Source organism: Balaenoptera ricei, chromosome 12, assembly GCF_028023285.1.
Source record: "Balaenoptera ricei isolate mBalRic1 chromosome 12, mBalRic1.hap2, whole genome shotgun sequence".
Taxonomy (NCBI): domain Eukaryota; kingdom Metazoa; phylum Chordata; class Mammalia; order Artiodactyla; family Balaenopteridae; genus Balaenoptera; species Balaenoptera ricei.
In genome coordinates, this window is record NC_082650.1 from 27,259,065 (window position 1) to 27,279,453 (window position 20,389).

Genomic DNA, 20,389 nt, shown 5'->3' on the forward strand with positions numbered 1-20,389 from the left:
CATATAATTTGCAATATTCTTCAACCTTTTTCATAGAACTCATTCATCTCGGTTCCTGGAGATGGGAAGCCCAAACCTGTTACTTTATTTCACTGCAGCTTTCACTGGTTTTCCTGAAGTTATAGCATTTTGGAGTTCTCTGAGAACTTACACATCTGTTTTTGCTTCCCAAATAAGTAGATACTTTTCGATTGCTCTTAAGCAATTCAGGCATTCCCCCGCCCCGCCCTCCCGTCGTGCAATTTTAAAAAATAGCAGTAATCACTTAATTTCCCTCTTTCATCTGGCGGATGATGAGGTGCCAAGTCCAGTATAGAACCGGTTTTCTATCTGAAGTAAGTATGCGCGGTGTCGGGGGAAATTTTAAGAACCCAAATGGGAACGCTATACCGTTCAGCACTTGGAGCTAATCAATTATTCATGATAGCAGAGCTATTGAAAATTTGAAAATGAAAAGTACCAGGGGCAGACACGATAAATTTAGCCTGCCACTTGCGGAGAGCCACTGTCACCAATAAACCACCCTCCAGTTCAGGCCGGCTGCAGGACTGTAGTTGAAGTCTTCCCGCCTCGCGCAATGCTGGCCTCCAGATGCTGCCCTAGTCCTGCCGGCGCCGCACGCGTGACCGGAGCGCGCTGCCGAGCGAGGCCGGCTGGGGCCGGAGGGGGGCGCCCTGGCCAAGGGGAACGCTGCAAATGCCTCCTGCGCTGGCTCAGAAGACCCGAGTATTCGCGAGAGACTTTTTTTGCGCCGTCCTGTCGTCGCGTGCGCTCCGGGCTTTTGCCTACTCCAGGTCTTCTTGGGTGGGGGGCCCGGTGGGTGACGGTGCAAAACCTTGTCCCCGCACGGCGCTCGGGGCTGGATTGAGGTCCGGGAGCCGCGGCGCAGTCGGTTTAGTCCGGACTCGAGCTTCCCAGCAGCGCCCTCCCCCGGGGCGGGCCCTGACTCTCGGTGCCGCGACGAGTGGGCGGCCAAGAAGCCGGTGGCCGACTGGGCGAGCGGCTGCAAGGAGCGGTGAGACTGGAGCGGCCAGGCTGGTGCCAGGACGAAGCGGCCGCGGCGATCGGAAGAGAAACGAGGCCGGGGAAGGAGGAGGAAACAGAGCAGATGAACGGGAGCCGCCGCCGAGGAAGGAGGCGGATCCTTTCGGCGGCCGCTGCAGCTGTTCCGGGACGCGGTCCAGGGAGTCTGCACGCCTGTGAGGTGCTGGCCAGGTAGCTCCCCACCCAGAGGGCGCCCTCCCCCGCCCCTCCCAGAGCGCCCGGCAAGGAAGGAGCCAGGACCGCGCTCCGGGTGGCCAGGGCACACCGCACCCCGAGAGGGGCGCCCTTGAGCCGCGCCGCGGCGCAGGTTCGCTAGCCGACTTGTCCGCCCGCCAAGAAAAGGAAGCGCTGTCCCTTCCCGCTCAACCCGGTTCCCCACCCCTTGTACTCTACACCCTGCAGCGGGCGAGCGGCGCGGCCACGGAGGCGCCGAGGAGGGGCGAGCCGCCGCCGGGCAGCGGCGTCCCTTCGGGGGAGAGGGCGCCGGAGAGGAGGCGGCGGCGCGGCGCGACGCGGGATGGCAGCTGCTTAGCCCGGCGCGCGCGGAGCAGCCCCGAGCTGTGCCTGGCCAGACGGTGCGGCTGGGCGGGGGACGCCGCCGCCACTGCAGCGCGGCCGGGAGAGATGAGCGCGGAGGCGGGCGAGGGCATCACTTTCTCCGTGCCACCCTTGGCCGAGGGCGGCAGCTACCGGAGGGGAGGAGCGGCGGCGGCCGCCGAGGGCGAGGAGAACCAGCTGCCGCCGCCGCCACCGGGCAGCTTCTGGAACGTGGAGAGTTCCGCCGCCCCTGGTGCTGGGGGTCCCAGTGCCACCACCGGGAGCAGCGCCACCCGGTGCCGGGTCAACTCTGGTGGCGGAGGAGGCCGACGGACCACGGTGGCATATGTCATCAACGAAGCGAGCCAGGGGCAGCTGGTGGTGGCCGAGAGCGAGGCCCTGCAGTGCCTGCGGCAGGCGTGCGAGACGGTGGGCGCCACTCTGGAGACCCTGCATTTCGGGAAACTGGACTTTGGGGAAACTGCGGTGCTGGACCGTTTTTACAATGCAGGTGCGTGTGCAACCCCTTCCCCATCCTCCGCGGTCAGGGTTCACTTTTTCACAGGCCGCCGCAGGGGGAAAAATGTTTTTTGTTTTCTTTACTGGGCAGGAAAAAATAATTTCTGGGCAGCGATAGTGCTTCCTACTTATTTACTTCTCGCCCCATCTTAGAGGCAGCGAGCCGCGCTGCGTGACTGCTCCGGGCGGCCTCTCGCAGCTCTGGGGAGAGTGTATTTGTGCGAGAGTCTGACTGCCCAGCCACCGGGAGCCCTGGGGTGCGTGTGGTCCTCTTAGAGAACTTCTGATCTCGTGCATTGCAAAATATTTGCCCCAATCAGCCTTTCTACATTTAGTGTTTTGGTTTCTGTTCTGTTAGGTTTGGCCTACATTTTCCTTCTATATAAACCTGTGCCTGTTTTAGATGATGTCCTCATTTTTTCTGTGTACTTTTGAGAGTACAGAAATCATGACTTCTGCCACTCAGCCAGCTGCAGGCAGAGTGGATGTGTATGAATTTGCATGTTATGTCATGATCTTCCCAGCTCCCTTTACCTTAAGTTTAGTGGTTAGATTTCCCATCTCTTACCAATTTGAAGTTTTAAGTAATTACTTCCAAAAGCAACTTTGTAATTTACACTAAACTTGTATGATATCTTTGTTAGGATTTTGGTGAAAGAACCAAGGCCTGTTTTTTATTACTCCATATGCCCTGATGGGCTGGAAAGTATATAATTTTAACATTGTTTAAAACACTGATATGCTATTTTAATAACTAAGATTAGATTGGTCATTAAAGTGTGCCCATTAAAGTGGTTGCTAGAATAATTCATGAAAAAAAAAATCTTTTCAACCTATTACAGATTTCAGAGTGTCATTGCAATTCAAGTGACTGCAGCAATTCGCTGTTAGCATGTGTTAGAGATGAAAGCATGTTATTGAAATTAACCTTTAGCACCCTGTACAACCAATGTTGAGGATATATACGTATTTATTTTTTTTATAAGTGGGGGCATAAGTGGTTTCAAGCAATAAGGTTCTTGCATTTGTGGTCACATAGAAGGTTTTATAATCCAATCTTGTTTCCAGTTCTCATTCTCTTCAGTCTCTTCAAAACACCTGAAGTAGGCTTGTGTCAGTCTTGGAATTCAGCCAAAGCTGAATATTTTAAGAACAAGAAGAACTTCATGTTAAGGAAGCCAGACTAAATAAACTAGGACTTTGGTTCGGGTATATTTTACAGTCTTGGTCTTCATAACTGGACATGAGTATAATATATTTTAGCTTGGTTCTTTGTGTGGCTTGCTTTTCTAAATAAGAAACATAACTTTTCTAAAAATTACAGCACTTTTATTTTTGGATTATAATTTGGAAGAAGTTTCAAAGAACTGAAAGGTATGTGAGGAAAACACCCAGTGAAATAATAAGCCTTTTTTTATTGCATTGATAGATTGGGTATTTTTTATAAAAGTAATCTTAAATTCTACGCTAATTTGAAAGAGTTTCCTAACAAGGCTCACGTACTGTTTATTCTCCAAATACTGTCTCTGGGAAAGGGAGAGAGAAAGATTAGAAGGGACCACACATTTGAAATGTATCTCGTTTAATCCTCCAAACAAGCCTGTGAAGGAAGTGCTTAGCAGCCTTCTTAGATGAGAAAACCAAGGGGTCCATCACTGGCCCAAGGTCATAGGTAACAACTGGTTAATGGAGGATTTCACTTTGGGTGCCTGATTCTAAAAAGTCTGGCTTCGCCCTTGCTACCTCCATTTAGCTGGGCTGATTTACTCTCAGAATCAAGAGAGGGGAGCATCAAACTCATGTGACAGAGAGCTGGCAGGGACCTTATGAGCCATCTGGGTGCAATGTGGAATAGTGGGGAGGAGGACACGCTCTAGGAAAACCAGTGTTTCTGGGCCAGCTCTGTCCCATCCCACTGCTTTGTTCAACCTGGGCAGGCCCCAGTTTCACCCCTGCCTGTGACATGATCTCTGAGCTCTCTCATTCAGCATGAAGATGTTGAAGATGTGACCGAATAAGGACGGTATCAGTTTTGTCCAAACCCTTTGTTTTTCTAAACTGAGGGCGGCCAAGTTAGATAGTAGTAGAACTTGACTTCTGATTTCTAAAAGAGCGCTTGCTCGTCCTCTACCAGGGTTCAGCAGATTTTTCTGTAAAGGGCCAGATGGTATAAACATTTTAGACTTTGCAGGAGGTGTCTCTCACAACTCCTCAACTCTGCAGGTATTACTCAAGAGGAGCCATAAAGAGGACCTAAACAAATCATCGTGGCTGTATTCCAGTAAAACTTTGTTAATGGACACTGAAATTTAAATTTCATGTAATTCACAAAGTATTATTCTTTTCTGATGTTTCTCCCCCAACCATTGAAAATGGAAAAACCAATCTTAGCTAGCAGGCCTTACAAACACAGGCCTGGCAAGGTTTTGGCCCCATGCTGACCACTGCTCTGCCTCCACTACCACCACTCGAAAGTTGAACCATTAGGATATAGTGGGAAGAACATCAGCCCTCAAGTTCCATCTGAGTTTTCATCCTGGCTCTGCTCTGAACCACATAATTGTGAGTGAGGCCCTTTGTCTCCTTCAGCGGCCTATAAAGTTGACCAAGGATGGAAGTAGAGGGGGAAATTGAAGTAAATTTCTAAGATTCCCTCATGTAATCCTGTGAGTTTGAAAAGGGAAGGCAGCAGGGTGTGCGGGGACAGAGCATCGGAACAAGAGTTTCAAGATCTGGATCTGGTCCTGGTTCTTCTCTCATCTGGAGCAAATAATTTAAAATCTCAGAGAAGGGTTGTAATAATTGGGTTCTAAGATTCCTTCCAGCCCTCAAATTCTGTACTTTAAAATTATGACAGTATTGATTAAAAAATGAATCACTTCAGTCCACAGAGATGAATGAACTGCTTGTATTAATATGTATCACGTTGCCACCTCCAGGAGCTCAGGGTCCATGAGAAGCGCAGATTCAAGTCCTGGTTGTGAGGATCTATGCGGAATGCCTTGGGCTTCCAGGAAATAGCCTCTAGAATCAAACTGGGGAGTGGGGTTCAGAGGTGACCCCAATCTGCAATAGAATGGTAAGCAAGAGGGACTTAACAAGGGCCTCAACATTTAAAAAGGAATGTTGGTGTTCGAGCAGCTCAGCTTAATAGAATGAATAAGAACTTAAAGCTTCGTTACATTTTTAGAAGCTTCCGCTATCTTTGTGTACTGGTATCTTTCTAAAGGATAGATTGTAGTTAAAGGTTTTCACTGATTTTCCCTATTTGATTATCGTTTAACTGTAATCGAGTTTGTTCTTTGACTACACTTGTCATTCTCTCTTTCATTCCCGTTCTGAGAGGAAACTGATGTTTTATCAAAGATTTTATGAAAATTCATTATACTTACGTATACAATACTGTCACTCAGAGATGGCAGTTGCCAAGCTAACAACACCCCTTCCCAGCCCCCTGCATTGTAGGCAGTAAATTTCTATAAAAGCTAAGAGATGTCAGTGATACAGATGTTAGTGATACAGATGTTAGTGATGCAGAACTATTCCATTCAGGTAGACAGACCCCAACTGGCAGGGTCTCCACATTTTTTTAAAAATGAACATTAGTTTTGTGAAGTATGGCTGGTATAGGCTTTATTATTCCCCTACTTTGCTTATGGAAAAACCGAACCATAAAGAAGTTATATTCGTTCATTCAGGCTAAATGATTCAAGGTTGCTGCTTAGATCCAGGAGCACACTTTTTCTTAGAAATAGTATTATAGACGGTGGTTAAATTTGGGACTAGACTATAAGAAGCCTTGTTAACTCAGTGTACTTGGAGTGTGAAACGCATTTATCTGGTTAAACATTCAGGAAATTATGTTCCTGCCAACCTAAAACTGGGACTTTTTTAAAAAGTTAATTTATTTTTGGTTGCGTTGGGTCTTCGTTGCTGCGTGTGGGCTCTCTCTGGTTGCGGTGAGCGGGGGCTACTCTTTGTTGTGCTGCGCGGGCTTCTCATTGCGGTGGCTTCTCTTGTTGCGGAGCACAGGCTCTAGGCACGCGGGCTTCAGTAGTTGTGGCACGAGGGTGCAGTAGTTGTGGCTCGCGGGCTCTAGAGCTCAGGCTCAGTAGTTGTGGCGCACGGGCTTAGTTGCTCCGCGGCGTGTGGGATCTTCCCGGACCAGGGCTCGAACCCGTGTCCCCTGCATTGGCAGGCGGATTCTTAACCACTGCGCCACCAGGGAAGTCCTAAAACTGGGACTTTGAATACATCTTTCCCTGTGTTAGAATCAGGAACTTTTGCGTTCATATAGCTTCTGGTAGCATCCTGGCTGGATGTAGAAGCATCACTTTGGATTGGTGGTGTTGAGAAGAGGGGCTCTGGTGAGGCAGGGGACAAAGGAAGGATTGGGTGGCTTTAGGGAGAGGAAGGAGGCTGGGCCGGGACGGAGGAGGAAGGATGCTCAGCGAAGGAGGAAGGAGGAAGCGATACCGGCAGGGGATCCATAAACACTTTCACCTTCGTCCCCTCCAAACCTATTTATGGGGCTTGACTTTCAGCTGATGTAAGACCCAGGGACAGTGCTCTGCTCAAGGCCACCTCACTCCCTCTCAGGGGGCTCAGGATTGGATGGCTGCCTGCTTCCCCTTTCCCTGCCCCTAGCCGGAACATTGCCAGGCCTTTCTCTTAGGCAGGCTCTCTGTATTGCAATCTCTTACTCAGCCTTTCACCCAGTAGCAACAGTGGGTAACAGGAAGGAAACACATGGAGGCTGAAATTTTAAGAATTTAGCCTTTATATTTTCATCTCTATAGTGTTCCCGCCTTACTTGGGTTTGTGATAAAAGTCACCCATTTGGGCCATGTCACTGGACAGGCATCTGAACTTTCTGGGTTTGGTTCCGCTTGCTTCCAGCACAGCTCCTTAGGACTTCCAGTCTTATTTGATAACAAAACAAAAGCAAACATAACCTTTGTCTCCTCTCTATCTCAGACTGAGAAGTTCCTGAGAGTCTTCCAGCCCACTTCTGCATTTTCTACTTTTAAATCCAGTGAGGCTTTCATATACACTGTCTCATATACTTGGAGGGAGAAGTATACTTGGGTGGCGTCAGTATTTCCTAAATAGTGGTTCCCATGAACCGGTTTAAAAAAATTGAAGACTGACATGAGTTTGTCAACATTTCATTTTTCCAAGTAAGTGTATTATAAAGAGAGAAAAAGAAAACTTGACAACCAGCCAGCTACTGCCATGATTTCTTAAAAAGAAAACACATTTTTTATGTTGAATTAGGGAAGGCATAACCTTGGAATAAAGAATAGCTTTTTGCATACAGTAAATGTATGGAAAAATGCATTATTTATTATTATTTTTCCCATTTCACCATGATGGATGAAAACTTTATCATGCCAATTAACAGGGCAGTGTTTGAGAACCTCTAGTCTAAACCACCTTATAGCTCCTTCCTACCTCCAGTCACTGCTTCTTCACCCAAGAAACAAGCCTTAGCAAAATTATCAAAAGAGCCAACATAGGCAAACTCATAAAGAAAAAGTCTAGTTTAGGAAGGGATTAAAAAAAATATCCCAGTGGAGGCCCACTCATGGTTTTTCTCTGGGCTGTTGACTTTTTGCTGGCATAGCATTGCCTGCCCGCTGTGAGCTCAGAACACTGTGCTTCCTCTTGCTTTCTTGGAGGCGAAGTTAAAATTTTCCGAAAAGAGCTTTACTAGAAAATTGGAAAAAAGCAAAACGAAAAACAAAACTCCAAAGCACAAAAATGCATTTGTTTTTAGAGCACCCATTTCTTATCCCAGATAGTCAACTGCAGATTGTCACCACTGGTCCTGCTTCCCAGGCTCCTGGGATCCTGGTTTCTTGCTTCAATTTGGTTGCCTTTTGTCTGCTTCATATGTTCATCAGTTGATAGTTCAAGTTGGTTCCACCTCTAGGTGAAGCCTAATTATAGGCACACAACTTGGCCTTGTGTCACCAGTGGCCTTGGCTGGTGCCAGCCTTCTGGGAGTTCTCTGCTACAAGTCAGTTCCTCACTGGTGGCTGCAGGGACTGTCCCTTGCTTCCTGTTTTGGAGGCCTGGTTAGAGGCCCGTTCAGTTCCTGTTTCTGGTTTGCAGGATAGAATTGGTTCACTACTTCTTTGTAGAGCAGTGGGAGGTTGACAAGCACAAAGCCCAATGAATGTGCAAGTTTTCACCAACAGGCACCAACGGGTTCTGCTTTGCAAGTAGTTGCCCTAAGCGGACCCTTCAAACAGCACCCCACTCTGCCTGAGGCAAGGTGAGAGTTGAGACTATAGTAAATGAGGTGGGAGTGGGCAGTGTTGCAGGAACTACAGCTGTGTGAGTATCAGGAAGAAACCGGTAACCAGCAGCCTTGGGAAAGGTATATCTTGAAGAAAACAGCCTCACTGTCCCATAAACTGGATATAGATAAGTGGGGAAACTGGCTGTTTAAGAAAGATACCCCTTATTTTCAGGGAGCAAAATTAGATTTGCAAATTTTATTAGTGTTATAAAAGAAAAATAGGAAAGCAAAGCAAAATTATAATTTATTTTAAAACCCACTGGTGATTCTAATATGTTGACTTCTTTCATTGCTTTAATATATTGGCTTTTATCTCTGGCTGGAGATGTTGACTTAAGAAGCTCATCAAGGGCTTCCCTGGTGGCGCAGTGGTTGAGAATCCGCCTGCCAATGCAGGGGTCACGGGTTCGAGCCCTGGTCCAGGAGGATCCCACGTGCTGCAGAACAGCTGGGCCCATGCGCCACAGCTGCTGAGCCTGCACTCTAGAGCCCATGAACCTCAACTACTGAGCCCACGTGCCGCAACTACTGAAGCCTGCGTGCCTAGGGCCCGTGCTCCGCAACAGGAGAAGCCACCGCAATGAGAAGCTTGTGCACAGCAACAAAGAGTAGCCCCCACTCGCTGCAACTAGAGAAAGCCTGCGCGCAGTAACAAAGACCCAACGCAGCCAAAAATAAATAAATAAATAAATAAATTTTTTAAAAAAAAGAAACTCATCAAAATATGTGTCAGATTATTGGAGGAGAGAGGGTATAAGACAAAGCTGATTTTTAAAGTCTTGTCTGATTATTCCAAAAAATTTTGAAAGTGAGTACTTACATCTTATGCTTTATTTTGTAATTTTGGTTTTTTCCAAAAGAAAACATAAAAACTAAAAGATACAGAACCCAGGCTACATTGTGGCAGTTTTCTTAGGGGGACACAGAAGAGAGGAGAAAAAATTTAAATGTTAACAGCGTCTACTACTGAAAATCCTAGCAGAGCGGATCTGTGTAACTTGAATGCTTCAGAAGTTGCACAAGGTAACAGTAAACATTCCATTACAAGCAAACCATTTCTGTTACAGTAGGTAATCAACAATGGGCAAAGCAATTGCCTTTGGTATATGATTCATGCAGGAAGGAAGTTATATTTCTTTGTACAGCAAGGCTTTATAAGAGGTTGTGGCCAATTATATTAGTATTTTCCAATACTTTTATTCTCTTCTAAGAACTCTTAAGAAACAGAAACATGGAGGAGAGCTACTTTAGTGAATTATCAGTGGATGTCAGGCCATCTGACCACTGACTCCAAACCATATAAAACCAGGTATTTGCCTAAGCCAGAGAATTCGCTCTCCTTTCAAAATCTTAGTTACCCCTATTTCTTATTTAAAAATCATCCCAAAAGAATTAAGGAAACCCAGGCTATTACATGTCAAATACCTCTTGATATCACATTCAAGTTTTCTAATAAGTTCATTGTGACAAGTGTCAGCTTAGAGCCAAGGCAACCCAGGACCAGGAGTGTGATTCCTGCTGTCCAGGGGCCACGGCAGCTTTTACCTCCAGCTAGGTATTCTCCAATTTATAGTTTGGTCACACTGGGGCGTAGGTGATTTTATGTTGCTAAATCAGAGTGATAATGTAAATGTATATTGTTCTATGCAATGGAGTCCTCTTTTGATTATCTATTTGCTCCAGAAAATAAATAGATGTGGCAGTGTAGTCCTCTGTCTTTCACAGTTGAGGCAAGTCCTCCTTGGAGAAGGGTATTTGACTTGGCCAGAATAAATCAACTGGTTGAGTAGGGAGTCGAGCTCACCTCTTCTGAATCCCAAATAATCCAGGGTTTTCCCCAGTATACTACAGAAAAAACCATGAAGAAAACCAGTAAGATAATAAAATTGGTTCAAAGGATAATTTGAAGAGCAGATATTACACACACACACACACACACACACACACACACACGCGCACGCAGACAATCAGGAATGCTGAAATGAATTTGCTAATAGATGCCAAACTGCTAATGTACTGTAAGGCAATTCTGTAAGTATGAATGTTGGAGTCATCTTTTCTATAAGGTGGAAATCAATTGTATCTCTACCAAACAATATTCATTTGTATCGCTGTGGACAAGTATTATTTGCGTTACTATCAGTTTTATACAACTTAACGTTTATCTCAAAAGCATTATAAAATGGTTTTATCATTAGAAAGACAGTCAAAGGTGCTTTTTTTTTTTTTAAAATCAGATAGTTCCCAGAGGGTGCCTTGACCAGAAACAAGTCAGAAATACACCAGTGTGTTGCTTGCAGTGTCTGCAAACCCAGCTTCATTCATATACTAGGAAATCATCATTACTAACAGGAACTTCAGTAGTCTAGATCACTCCAAACAGGTTTATTTTTTGGAGGGAAAAAATGCATATAATATTTTAGAGGGCTGGCAAATTGCTCTAAGACTCCACACACCAAATATGTTACTTTGATCTTGTAATTTAAGGCAAGTCATACCCAAATGAACACCATGTGTTACTGAGTGCCAGGTGCCGTGCCAGTCGCTCTACATGCCTGATCTTATTCCATCTTTATGAGGCAGATAATGGCAGTGGATCAGTTTTACACATGGGGAAACTGAGACCCTGCAGAGTTATCCACTTTCCCAGTGCCACTTGGTAGAACCAAGTTTTGAACCTAAGACTGTCTGATCCCAGAGTCTGTTCATTTATAACTATGCTCTCCTGTCTCCTAGAAATAAATTTTCTGTTTGAGAACATTTAAATTACAGTCTTCTCATCAGTAGACATTTGTCGACTACTTAAAATCTGCAAGATTTCTTCCTAAGGTCTGCATAGAATTAGGTTAAGAGTGCAATTTCTGCCTTTTATGGTCTTAGAGTCTGCCCATTGAATTCACCAATTTAATGAATAATTATTGGGAGCCTACCACATTCAAGGTGATGCTCTAAGTAGTGAATAAGTGAAAAATCCAAGGGAATTTTTTTAAGGACTTCACAATACGGGTGATTTCATTGAACTGGACACATGAGAACAGTGTTCGTTACTGCTATAACAGATGTGAAAATGCATTGAGAATAATAATCTTACACACCTGTAAACTATGCGTTAGGCTCGTCACTTTATTTTTATATGAAATCAAGATCATGTTCCAAAATTATTTAAATAAATACCCAGATTTTATTAAAAACCTTTAAGGTCTTTTATAAATATTGACAAAATCTCATTAAATTGGCTTCAAGGAGGTACTGTAATTCTTTAACGTGGAAGAATTTTTTTATATAATGACTCATAGAAACAAGTGGAGTTATTACTTGAGACAGAATCTTTTTTCTTTTTTTTTTTTTTTTTTTTAATTTTTATTTATTATTTATTTATTATGTTTATTTTTGACTGTGTTGGGTCTTCGTTTCTGTGCGAGGGCTTTCTCCAGTTGCGGCGAGTGGGGGCCACTCCTCATCGCGGTGCGCGGGCCTGTCACTATCGCGGCCTCTCTTGTTGCGGAGCAGAGGCTCCAGACGCTCAGGCTCAGTAGTTGTGGCTCACGGGCCCAGTTGCTCCGCGGCATGGGCATGTGGGATCCTCCCAGACCAGGGCTCGAACCCGTGTCCCCCGCACTGGCAGGCAGACTCTCAACCACTGTGCCACCAGGGAAGCCCAGAATCTTTTTTCTTATATACTGTTTCTACAGTAGTGGAATTTGATCTGTATTTAAATTCTCTTGTATTAATCCTTTCAGTTTGTGAAAAAAATTGAGGCTATTTTAGGTAATTGCAACATGCCAACAATGTAGTATCAATTTAGGATTCCTTAGGCGTATGGTCCATGATAAAATTGTGTTGCTTGCTTGTTGATAATGCCTGGGGCCTATGTATGGTCCTTGGTTGACAGAAAATAGCTTGAATGCCAAGTTACTTAGTGGCTGGGCAAGAATGAAGACAGTAAACAAACGAACAATTCCATTTAGAGAATGGAATCTAAATGGCAGACACGTATTAGACACCTTGTTGATGCTTGCAGAGCCATATCTGTGTTATGGTATACATAAAAATGACTAAGGTTGAAATCTGGGCTACCTTTGAACTTTCTAAGCAATATTATGAATGTACATTTTACGTAACCTTTCTAATTATTTTTTTAATGTTTATTTATATTTTTATTTATTTTTGTCTGCGTTGGGTCTTCGTTGCTGCATGTGGGCTTTCTTTAGTTGCGGTGCGCGGGCTTCTCACTGCAGTGGCTTCTCTTGTTTCAGAGCATGGGCTCTAGGCACGCGGGCTCAGTAGCTGTGGCTCTCAGGCTCAGTAGTTGTGGTGCACGGGCTTAGTTGCTCCACGGCATGTGGGATCTTCCCAGACCAGGGCTTGAACCCGTGTCCCCTGCATTGGCAGGCGGATTCTTAACCACTGCACCACCAGGGAAGTCCTCTAATTATTTTTGAGTCACATACATACAGTTGATGTATGTTAGTTCTACCAAGACAATTTCTAGATTTTTAGGAACTGGTCTTGGGAAACTAGCTTTGGTTGATCCACTGAAAATTCAGATCTTCAGACCTAGACAGTAGGATTTTAGCTTTTCAAAACTAACTCTTGGTCAGTTTACTGTTTACTATTTATATACAGTCAGAGTAAGAAAAGATTTCTAGACTATGTAGAGTGGCAGAGTCTGGCTTTAAAACCTAATGTATCTCTGTGTGTGTGTGTGTGTGTGTGTGTTGCAAAACAGGGTTGGGGTGTAAGTTGCTTGGCTTGACCTAGTGAAATTCGAGAACAGTGTTGTAGCTTGCACGTGAGTTATGACGAGAATAGTTGGCCTAACTTTTCTTGCCCAGCAACTTAGTGCTGCCAATAGTTTACGTGCTTAAAGTACACTTGGCAGTTGGTAAATCTGAAATAAAGTTGGAAAGGAAATGCTAGCCTAGGCTCTTAACAGAGTCCTAGACTCTTCTTTCCTTTATAAATTCAGTAGTGTAGAACATTTATTTGATCATTAAATATGCCACATGAGTGGGTTACCCAAGGACTGATCCTGCTGTGTTTACTAGAGTGTCAACCTGCAAATCTGCATTTGTGTTGTTTCCAAAGTCTAAAATTAAGGGTTGTCAGCATTATGAAATCTTTGCACAGTCAGCTCTGCTTTTGACTTAACATTTAATTTCCAGGAGTATTTTGTTAGTGTTTACCAGTCCATATAGCATGTATTCAAATGAGTGACACACTTGGTCATAAGTTTTTATTTTGATTGATTTAAGTCACACCAAGGTATAAGTGACAAAAATTCATATTTATCACGAACATAGTATGTTTCCAAAGCTCACTTTTTAAGGTTCTTTTGAAGAAATGAGTTAGATGCAAAGATGTACTAAGGAAGAAGTAAATTGCAGGAGCGTTTACAAGCTGCTAACATGTAAATATTCATTAGCGTTCATTAATGACAGGGTTAAGGCATGGCTTGCTTGGATTTACGGAAAGTTTAAAAGTTCAGGCAGAATCCTGTTCTCGATTCTTTGTTTAAGGCAACAGAAGTCAGAAAAAAGGCAGACAAGAATTGTAGGTGACTGAGCTTAAGTAACCTCTGTGGAGTTTTATGGTTACATTTATAACTGTCATTCGGTGCCCATTTATGAAATCTTGGAGAAGGTAAAACCTTGATAGCACGAGAGCGACACTTTTCTGTGTCAGCCAAATCTCTTATACACTTGGAACCAAAGTTAAGATATTGCTCTATCTTTCTGGTTTGCCTCCAACATTGAATCATATTTTCACTGTTTGGTGAAAGGGAGATAAGTAATGGAAAAGTGCTACTTCACAATTTCCAAGCTGCACAGAGCTCAGGGCTCTGCATTTAATAAAACTCTGTTTTGTTAAAGAAGCAGGTTTCATCTTGTTAAATATATAGTGAACATTCTTCGTGATTGATAATCTCTTAATTATCCAAGGCTGGTAGCTTCTTCTTATTACCTCTTTCCATTTATTGTTAATCTTGGAATAGCCCAAGAGGGGCTAGACACCATCCGTAGCAGCAAGTAAGTTGTTCACACAAAAGCTGTTGCCACTGTGTTGTGACACTGCTTGGGAATTTTGAACAAAATTGTACTATGATATTTATGTGTTGTCATGCCTTAATTTTCCCAGACCACCACTGTTTAATAGGTCTGTGCTTTCCTATGAAAATATCATTAGACATGTTGGAATAAGTTTGCAGAGACAGATGTATGAAGCAGCCCTGATTTTTCTGTTTTCAAATTCCACTTTTTTGGGTTGGTTCTCCTTTATTTATTTGTCAGGGGAGCAAGGGCATGTTCCCTAAACAGAGTTCTGTGCCAGAGGATAAGCCAACTTAATTTGAGAAGATTTTCTAAGAGCATTAAAGGAGAAAAAAAAAGCTATGATTGGAGAATCCAAGGCCCTAATCTGCTTTCAGTTTTCAGTTACCTGGTCTAAATTGTGAAAGCTCCACTTAAGACTTGAACTGGCTTATGAGCTTCTGATGACTTTATATTTATTTATTATTTATTTCTCATAGAATTACCTTCTCAAGTCTTGTAACTGTCCGCTTTGACCACAGAAGAAATTATTGCCCAACATTTGAGCTATAATATGTGGTCACCAGGGGAATTCCTTCCTAAATCTAGCATATTGCATAGTTATTTATGAGCTGGAGCTTAGCATTCTTTTTTATTTCAGCTAAGAATAATCATGGAACTCTTTAACTTTCTATTTTTTAGCCCCTCTTTAAGATCTGTGTAATTTTTTATTGATGTTTATGTTAGTCTATCTGTTACCTCTTAAAATAATCTCTTAAGAACTATTAAATACATCTTAATTTGTTTACTTGATTCTTTGGGGGATATTAAAAAAAGCTGTTGCTCCATAAGTGTTGCATCATATGTGAAATGACTAAGAAGGAACAACCGAAAAAGTCAAGTCCAATGTTGTAGGATAATAAGAAATCCTTTGTTAGAAAGGTCTGACATAGAAGAAGCAGTTTCAGGTACTTTAAAGGATCGTTAAAGTATAATGCCACGTCTCTTTTCCTTGTCTGTCTTGTTTATCCTGTATCTCTAGTACCTAATACAGTGCTTGGCACTTAGTAGGCACCTGATACATATTGATGGATTGAATGAATGAATATTGCATTTTCCCTTCCTGGTGTTTAGTTATTGATTTTGATATCTGCCTTTTCTACTTAAGTGTGAGTGAAGTTCCTAGGTGGCAAAGATCACATTTTATGGATCTTGACACCCCCCAGGTCTTCTGTATCTGTGCTTGACCTATAGATCTGTGCTTGATCATGAAGTGGCCGCACTTACTGAATTCAGTGAAATCAACCCTTCTGTTGAGGGGCCCACAATCCAGTGCAGGAGACCAGCTATAAAGATGGAGTAGGCTATGCTGATTGCTGATTGCCGATTGCTATACTAGAGGTTTATAGAAAGTGCTTTGAGAACACAAGTGACAGAGGATTCTTCTGGGGAAGAAGGGAGTGTGGAGGAGGTTGGCTAAGGCTTTGGATAGAAGGTGATATTTGAATTGGGTTTTGAAGGATAACAGTGAAAGCACTTATTACGTGCCAGGCATTTTAAATTATGAGAATAAGTGAGACTCCCTATAAGAAAGAGGTAGAAAAAAAAAAAAAAAAAAAAAGAAAGAGGTAGAATAAAAAGAGGGCCTATGATGGAACAGAGACAACACCAGCACTTAAAGATGGACAGAGGAGGGCATCAACTAGTGAGAAAGAGAAGTGGTCAAGAGGTAAGACAAGGGACGGGGGAAAGTTCAGAGAGTGGAAGAGAGAGGAAAAGAGTGAGCTAGCTGAAAGCGACAGGAAGAGGTCAGAAGTCAGTAAAGTTGAATGTTTCAGAGAAATAGCTGGACTTGGAGATTAGAAAGCCCCTGATAACTTTTGCCAGAGCAATTTCAGGAGAGTAGGTGGCGGTGGTTGTCTGGAATAGTGTCTTGAGTGATTGCTGGTGAACAACAGGAGGCGTATAACCAAGAGTAGTTTTTAAAGAAGTGTGTTGCAAATGAACCCATCTACGAAACAGACTCACAGACCTAGAGAACAGACTTGGGGTTGCCAACGGGGTGGGGCTAGGGGAGGGGTGGGCTGGGAGTTTGGGTTTTACAGCTGCAAACTGTTACATACAGCGTGGATAAACAACAAGGTCCTACTGTCTAGCACAGGGAACTATATTCGATATCCTGAGATAAACCATAATGGAAAAGAATATGAAAAAAGATGTATATATATATATATATGTATAACTGAATCACTTTGCTATACAGCAGAAATTAACACAACCTCGTAAATCAACTATACTTCAATTTAAAAAATAGATAAATAAAAATAATTTTAGAAAATAAACCAATGTGTTGGTGAGAGAAGCAGAAAGAGAAGGCAGCTGCTGGCAGCAGTGTACCCTGCTCCCGGGCTAAGGGACCTTGCCTGGTCCTGCCGGTGTTTATGCCTTAGAGACACGATGAGGTCAGTAAGCCTTTGTGGGCTCACGTATTATTTAACATTGTTTCTGGGGGAACGTGGAATACAAATTCCCAACCACTTTCTTCCAGAAAGAACTTCGGAGTGTGACCCTTTGTAAATGTACTTGTTTTCTTGGCTAATTGTAATTAGCTGAAAGTAGAGTTGCTTTTCCTTGTGAAATTCTGTAACTTAGATAAATTTGAATTCACAGTGATACAGCTTAAGTTGAGGGTTCTTCACTGGTGGAACTCAGTTTACAGAAGTGTTGGACTTGTTCAGGAGGTGAAAGTGTTCACTAAGAAAATGGTTAGCTCAGGCTAGGTAAGTTTTTCATTCTTTTCTCTCCAATGGCCGGATTTCATAGGTTTTTGAAGCTCAAAGAATAAGAACTGAGATCAAAAATGCTTTTGTTATTTCCTCAGCCACTTGAAACACTTCATTGCATATAACACTGGCCACTTATACGTAAAAATGATTCTTTCTTTAAAAGAGATCTTTTTTACTTAGTGCCATCTCACTTTGTAAACCTACAATGGAAACACATTTTTTAAAAACTCTGACTGCTTTTTAGGCTTTCTTCACCTTAGGTTCCAGTCACTCCCGAGTGGAGAGCTGCTCTGACTACAGTACTGGTATAAACCCTGGATTACTTTGAAGGTGCTCTCACTACCAGACAGGCTCCTTCACTTGTATTCTTTGTCTATTTGTCCATTCCAAAAGAAGCTCTCCCCTTCTCAAAAAAAAGCTTATCTGAATAGTTACTATTGTTTTACTGGCTTATCTTGGAATCAACTCCCTTCAGCCTTATCTTTTATGCATCCAGTGAAGGACACATGTTTCTGATGTTGACTCAAGTTTCTGATGATACCCCCTTACTCTTTCGTGTAATACTTACTGGAGTAGGAGAGAGAAGGAACACATTTACTTAGCAACATTTGCTTACAAACATTTCGTTTACCTAAGGATGACTTTACCAAGGACTAAGTTCTCTCTCTCTCTCTCTCTTTCTCTTTCTTTCTTTCTCTCTCTCTCTGTCTCTCTTCCTTTCTCTCTCTTTCTTTCCTTTAGTAAAAAACCATTACAGAGCCCAATCTTTTAAAAACTTGTCTCGAAAATCAGTTCTCAGGGTGAAACTTGAATTTTCTAAAAGAGCATTTCCAAAGAAAACATATTTTAAAATATTGGGTTGTCAAGATAGTACAGAATCTTCTAATAGTAATAATATTATTATTATTTGATAATAATAATAATGGTAATTACAATAAATAAAAAGATTAGCGTAGAAAGGTTTAGTTGTACAGGTTTCTAGTAACAATATGGGGGATTAGGTGGATTTCATTCCTTTAGTCCATGTGAAATGAACAAAATGCCTTTTTTGGTGTCAGATGTCTCCCTGCTATGTCTTTTTAGCTCAGAACCCCCTAGCTGTAGCTTTAACGGTCTGATGTATACGCCACATCTGCTGTGGTCCCACAGATACCTTCAAACTCATTTCCCTACACAAGTTGGTCCCCTCTTCTAGTTCCTAACATCTCATTAAATGGCACTCAATTGGGACTTCCCTGGTGGTCCAGTGGTTAAGAATCTGCCTTCCAATGCAGGGGACGCGAGTCCCCTCCCTCGTCAGGGAACTAAGATCCCGCATGCCGCTGGGCAGCTAGGCCTGCGCGCCAAACTAGAGAGCCCACGTGCTGCAATTACTGAGCCCGCACACTGCAACTACTGAGCCCGAGCGCTCTAGAGGCCGTGCGCCACAACTAGAGAGAAGCCTGCACGCTGCAATGAAAGAGCCTACATGCCACAGTGAAGATCCTGCATGCCACAACTAAGACCCAATGCAGCCAAAAAAAAAAAAGAAGAGAGAAAAATAAAAATGGCACCCAGTTTTCAAAACCAGATTCTTTTAAAGTAATCACGAATTATATACATGTTAAGAATATCAGTCCTTTATTTTTCCCAATGTATTACTTTATTTCCCTAGTTTGATGTTTAGTTTAATTTTTGTCTTAATTCTTGACATATTTTTATAGTCAAAACTATTATCTTTTGTGAATTCTACTGTTGCTTTTAAGTGTAGATTCTTGCTTCATCTGTAGATCTGAGAATTATTTACTTGTACTTTTTTCTAGAAAATTTAATAGACTTTCTTTTACACTTGACTCCCTCCTCCATCTTGAGATAATTTTGTTGTAATGATGTAGGAAAAGTAATGCGTCTGTATGCCAATGTACTGCGATTCACAAAAGGAAACAACTTGTGAGCTAAGTGAAATTTATAAACATGGCATTTCTTTAAATAGCACTTACCGTTTGTTCATGCATGTCTGAACTACATCCGTTATTTCTATAAGTGATCTTGTCTCTTGCTCTGAATATTACCTAATGCCTCCAGCCCATTTCTCGGAGGGAAAGATACCCCTTACATGACTTCCCCTCCCCTTGGGGGAAGAGGCAAACTTAGCAATCATTTAGTTTTTACTTTACAGAAGTCATTTACTTTTTAGTGTAGCACATTGATGTGCTTAGAGTTAGAGTTATTGCTGTATGTAGTAGCCGTCTGCTCCAAACATCCCCTTCTTCCTCATTTATTCATTCATTCATTTGTTCATTCATTCAATAAACATTGGTTGGGTCTGCATCATGTGCCAGACTTTGGAGAGAGAAAGCGGCTGGGACATAGTCCCCGCCCACAGAATACTCAGGTGGTGGTTGGTCTTCACTCTCCCATCTCCTCACCATTTGTTTTTCTGTTTACTGTTACCCCATCCCACTTCTGTATATTTATCTCTTCTTTTTATTTTTTTAATCTATTTTAAAAATTGAGATTATAACATAGACCATAAAATTCACTTTTTAAAAGTGTCTAATTCAGTGGTTTTTAGTAGATTTACGAAGTGTGCAGCCGTCGTCAATATTGAATTCCAACACATTTTTATCACCTCAGAAATAAACCCTGTGCCCATTAGCAGTCACTCCCATGTCCCTTTCCCCTCAGTCCCTGGCAACTACTGTTTTTGGTCTCTCTGAATTTGCCTATTCTAGATATTTCATATAAATGGAATCATACATTATGTGGCATTTTGTGTCTGGCTTCTTTCACTTAGCATAATGTTTTCAAGCTTCATCCATGTTGTAAACAGGTGTCAATACTTCATTCCTTTTTCTGGCTGGATACTATTCCACTATGTGGGTATATAACATATTTTGTTTATTCATCTGTTGATGGACATTTGCGTTGTTTCCACTTTTTGTCTACTATGAATAAAGCTACAGTGAACATTTATATACAAGTTTTCAGTTCTCTTAATTGTATACCTCGGGGTGGAATTGCTGGTTCATATGGTAACTAAACTTTCCAAAGAACCATTGAAACACTTTCTAAAATGGCTATATCATTTTCTGGTACCAAGAACAATGTATGAGGGCTCCAATTTATCTACATCCTTAATGATGCATGTTATTGTCTGTCTTTTTGATTCTAGCCATCCTAGTGGA

At 42.6% G+C, this 20,389-nt stretch overlaps 1 protein-coding gene across 4 annotated transcripts in view; it reads left to right on the forward strand.

Moving 5' to 3' along the window:
* Positions 1-1,205: 1,205 nt before the first annotated feature.
* The window catches only part of MAP3K5 (mitogen-activated protein kinase kinase kinase 5), a 221,493-nt gene continuing 202,309 nt past the window's right edge, over positions 1,206-20,389 (forward strand). For 2 of the 4 annotated variants that reach the window (XM_059941121.1, XM_059941123.1), the window contains exon 1: positions 1,581-2,092. In XM_059941121.1, the coding sequence (XP_059797104.1) occupies positions 1,669-2,092 (424 nt within the window). In that variant the 5' untranslated portion in view covers positions 1,581-1,668. Of the gene's footprint in view, positions 2,093-20,389 lie in introns of all 4 variants that reach the window. The other 2 variants (XM_059941122.1, XM_059941124.1) reach the window with 2 other exon arrangements.